This window comes from Drosophila ficusphila, unplaced genomic scaffold, assembly GCF_018152265.1.
Source record: "Drosophila ficusphila isolate 14025-0441.05 unplaced genomic scaffold, ASM1815226v1 contig_47, whole genome shotgun sequence".
Taxonomy (NCBI): Eukaryota; Metazoa; Arthropoda; class Insecta; order Diptera; family Drosophilidae; genus Drosophila; species Drosophila ficusphila.
Window position 1 is genome coordinate 1,013,117 of NW_025064388.1, and position 5,030 is coordinate 1,018,146.

Here is a 5,030-nt window from a genome sequence, read left to right on the forward strand (position 1 = left end):
CTTATGCATTAACTGCCTTCGCAAGGGTCACACGGTCAAGAAATGCAAATCGAACAGGTGCAGGGTGTGCAAATCTTCACACCACACTTTGCTGCACATATACTCGCCTAAGACAAATCTCGCGTTGCCGCCTCCTCCTCAGCCCACGCTCATGCAAGAGACTCCATCCACTTCACATGTTTTGCATGCGACTGCTTCGGATAGAGTCATTCTTGCCACAGCTATCGTGAGCGTATTATCGAAAAGTGGCGAATTTGTTGTGGCTCGAGCGTTGCTTGACTCTGGTTCACAAATAAATTTTGTGACCGACGAGCTCGCTCAGAGACTACAAATTAAAAGAGAGGATGTGTGTATGAGCTTGCGGGGCATTGGTCAAACTAATGCCCAAGCAACAAAGAAAATACATACAATAGTGAAGCCGCGAGTAGGGAGCAGCCAGTTGTCGTCCGATTTTTATATTTTGAAGAATATTTCTGGTTATCATCCGGATCAAGCGGTGAACACCAGCGGGTGGAGGGTGCCTGAAAATATTAATTTGGCAGATCCATTCTTCTTCAAGCCCCAAAAAATAGACATGCTTATCGGCGCAGGTTCATTTTTTGAAATTCTGTCAGTCGGCCAGATAAAGCAGGGGCCTGAACTTCCCATCTTACAAAAAACTGTTCTCGGCTGGATAGTGTCAGGGAGATGTACCTCGGAAACCAAAATTAAGGCAGAAAATTCGGTACATCTCAGCTGCCAGGAAGAAGCGTTGGAGTCAATCGACACAACCCTGCAGAAATTTTGGTCTGTGGAGGACTTGCCGCCTAAGGCTAAAGTCCATACTCCTGAGCAGCAACTTTGTGAACAACACTTTGAGAAGAATACTCAAAGACTGTCGTCCGGGAGATTTTCGGTTCGTCTGCCGTTCAAATCTGACCCGAATTCTCTTGGTTCTTCGTATGAAGTTGCGAAACGTAGATTTTTGTCGCTGGAAAGGAGATTGTCCAAAGATCCTTCCTTAAAAAAAATATATCTGGATTTCATGGAGGAATATGCGTCAATGGGCCATATGTCTTCTACTGATAATAGAATTCCAGATGGTCCACACTATTTTATTCCGCACCAATGCGTGCTGCGGCCTCAAAGCACCTCAACCAAGTTGAGAGTGGTGTTCGATGCCTCAAGCCGCACATCGACGCAGGTTGCGTTGAATGATATCTTGATGGTAGGCCCCACTATTCAAGAGGAGCTGTATTCGACGCTACTTCGGTTCAGAATGCACAGGTTCGCCCTTGCAGCGGACATCAAAAAGATGTATCGCCAAGTGATGGTGGACGAAACTGACCGAAACTATCAGCTCATAGTGTGGAGACGAGATCCCTCTGAGTCTCTGAAGATCTTCAGGTTAAATACCGTGACATACGGAACATCGCCAGCACCCTTCATGGCAATCCGGTGTTTAATGCGGCTTGGAGAGATGGGGCAAGCTAAGTATCCAAATGCCGCAAAGGTCATTCAGGAAGATTTTTATGTTGACGATTTTGTTGACAGGCGCCGGATGCGTTGAGAACCTGCAAAGCCTTCGTGTCGAATTGGCAAAGTGGTTTTCGAACTGCCCAGAGATCTCCGCATCTGACAGCGCTATCATGCCATTATTGGCTGACTCAGATGTGACTAAAACCCTTGGAGTGGTTTGGTTACCTGGTAAAGATTACTTCCAATTTCGGTTGGATGACTCTTTCCAGGATCTTCGTCCGACAAAACGAAACATACTCTCCGTGACTGCGAGACTTTTCGATCCACTGGGCCTGTTGTGTCCTTTGGTCACGAAGGCAAAGATACTTCTACAGGAGCTGTGGCTTCGAAAATTAGATTGGGACGAGTCGCTACCGATGCAGCTACAAACGTCGTGGGAAGCCTTCAAAGCAACTCTGCTCCAACTGCCAAAGTCAAGGTATCGCGATACGTTCATACAGATCCGCAAGTCCCGATTGAAATACACGGTTTCGCTGACGCTTCCATGCGAGCATATGGAGCGTGCATCTACGTTCGCACTCAAACTGCTGAAGGTTTAAAAGTGTCATTACTGACGGCCAAATCCAAAGTAGCTCCCCACAAGACGAAAACTTTGCCTCGCCTTGAGCTGTGTGCAGCTCACCTTCTAGCAGATCTTCTTAATCGTGTAAGGCCATTACTAAATTGCCTTACCAAAAAGGTGGTCCTATGGACCGACTCCGAGATCACTCTGCATTGGATCAAAACTCATCCTTCGTCGTTGTCCGTTTTCGTCTCAAACCGAGTAGCTGAGATCCAAGAGTGGTCGGAGAATGCAATTTGGCGACACGTTCCCACGAAAGTTAACCCAGCGGATATAGTGTCTCGAGGATGTGACGTTGAAGATCTTTTAACGTCCATTTGGTTCACTGGGCCGTCATTTTTACTCGACACAGAAAGTAGTTGGCCTGTAAATCAGCATTTTGAACTCCCTTCAGAAGTTGTGTCGAGTGAGTTACGCTAGTCGGCGTTAACTCTTGTTGTCACACCAGAGCCCAACTACTTGCTTCAGAAAATCGAGTCCTTTTCGTCGCACCTGAAGCTGCTGAGAGTTTTTGTGTGGGTTTTCAGATTTATTCGGAGGTGTAAGAAAGTTTTACAGCCTTTCGAAAAAAGCATTACGCCAAGAGAATTGAATCTTGCGTTCGAGAAAATTGTAGAAGTCATCCAATCTCACGAATTCAGTGACGACATAGGCAAAATTAGGAAAAAGAAACCGGTATCAACGCAAATTCAAAAGCTAAATCCCTTTGTGCAGGAAAATAAATCAGATTGGTGCTCTTCGGCATTATTGCGAGTTGGTGGTCGGTTATTGAATGCTCCTATCCCGTACGAAGCCAAATTTCCGTTGTTGCTAACAAAAAGCTCGCAGTTTGTTAAAACCTACGTGTCGTATCTGCACGTTACAAATTGTCACGCTGGTCCTCGAGCTCTTGTGAGTCTCCTGCGAGAGAAAGTCTGGTTGGTCAATGCTCAAGACGTATGTCGCCGAACAGTTCGTTCGAGCATGCGCTGCTTTCGATGCAAGCCGCAGCTCTTGACGCAAATTATGGGGAACTTGCCATCAGACAGACTCCGAGCTCTCCGGCCTTTTAATATCTGTGGCGTCGATTTTTGTGGGCCATTTAGCACAACGTATCGCATCCGTGGTAAACCACCGTACAAGTCATATGTGGCCTTGTTTGTGTGTTTTGCGTCCAAAGCGGTCCACTTAGAGTTAGTGTCTGACCTTACCACTGATGCATTTTTATTGGCTTTTCAAAGGTTCGTGAGTCGTCGCGGGATTCCGGAAAAAGTGTGGTGCGACAACGCGACCAACTTCGTCGGCGCGAATCGACATCTGAGAGAGTTCCGGGCCCGTCTGGAGGAGCAGGGGGGCGGTATCGAAGCATTCGCGTCAAAAAAAGGATGCAAGTTTGCGTTCATACCGCCCAGAGCACCTCACTTCGGCGGTCTATGGGAAGCAGGTGTGAAGTCTGCAAAGCACCTGTTCCTTCGGACGGTCGGTCACGACCTCTTGACCGCGGAGGAGCTCGGAACTCTCCTCGCCAGCGTGGAGGCGGTGCTGAACTCAAGGCCCATCGGAGCGTTAAGCAGCGACCCCAGCGACGGCGAAGCCCTCACCCCCGGACATCTCCTGATCGGCGGCCCGCTGGTCGCACCACCACCGTCGGCACTCCCGGACCAGATCAGCCCGACCTGCTTGCGAAGATGGCGCAGTGTCTCGTCGCTCAGGCACAGGTTCTGGCAGCGATGGTCCCGGGAGTACGTCTCCAGCCTGCAGACGAGGCAAAAGTGGAACCAGGAGGTCCAAAACGTCGCCGTGGGAGCTCTCGTCGTCGTCGGCGAGGACAACCAACCGCCCCAGCAGTGGAGGATCGGGCGCGTAGTGGAGGTGCACGTCGGCGCTGACGGAAAGGTCCGAGTGACGGACGTCAAGACGGCAGATGGGGTATTCAGGCGAGCCATCCATCGGCTGGCTCTTCTTCCAGCGTTGTCCTGAAGGACGTCGTCCCTTCAGAGGGGGCGGTGTTTGGAGATTTCTCTCTGATGTTTATGTAAAGCGGGGATCGGGGCGTAAATATAGCTTTATCGTTCAGGCGAATTCAGCCGCCGCTCTCCCGCTTAGTATTTTAGGTAGCATGTAAGAGAAATTTATGGAATTAAAAGTTAGTTGAAATCTGAACTCCTTATCGTGCGCATCGCCGCAACTTTCGTCTTATTTTCGCTATTCAACTAATAAAAACCATCGCAAAGAATTAACCACTGCAATCGCAAAGTTTTTCGTTTCGGCAATAAAAACGCTTATTGTTTTTTCAGTCAGGGTTAAATTTTGGTAGTCTTATGTGTGACGCTTTTTCATCCGATTGCGGCGCCCTTGAAGTCTGCATGTTTTTAATTATCTCCATTAGGTTGCGGTTTTGGAGCTCCAACGCTGACAAATACGAATCAGTGGAATGACCAGTAGGCAAAGTAGATCCCACTTCTGATGTCGGAGTGTCGTTTGTCTTTTCCATTTTATTGACTAAAATCCTCAGCAGCAAGTTCTGCTCGTTTACCAGGCGCTTTCTGAACTGACTTCCCAAGAGTCTGCTTTCCAAATTTATACTTTCTACTCAATTCTTTTACATTGTTAGCCTTCTCTTTCTAACATGTATGTCAGCGCTTAACGAACAGACCTCACTTGGCAGCAGTCTAAATCTGTCCTGCTCTGCCATGCTTTCACTCAATTTCTAACTTCCTTTTTAATAGTCCCTGCTTCACATTAAAGAAGGCCCCGCTTCACCTGTCCTGACCAAGAGAACCAAGTAGGCCCCGTTTCATTTGATCTGACATATACAAGAAAATACTAAGGGAATAACAAAGTTTGACCGAACATAGGGTAAGATACCCTATCGGCCCCTGGACTTTTTCCTTTTGCGTTTGCTAATGAGTTTTCTATTTCGAGCATTGTGAAGTTGGAATCTAAGCAAGTAGCAGATGGGGACAGTGAG

General features: G+C 47.9%; 1 protein-coding gene across 1 annotated transcript; it reads left to right on the top strand.

Moving 5' to 3' along the window:
* Positions 1-1,874: 1,874 nt before the first annotated feature.
* LOC122320289 lies at positions 1,875-4,039 on the top strand. The gene is made up of 3 exons (XM_043208454.1): positions 1,875-2,051; positions 2,198-2,400; positions 3,301-4,039. The coding sequence occupies exons 1-3, from the start codon at positions 1,875-1,877 to the stop codon at positions 4,037-4,039; spliced, it is 1,119 nt and encodes a 372-aa protein (XP_043064389.1).
* Positions 4,040-5,030: the final 991 nt, after the last annotated feature.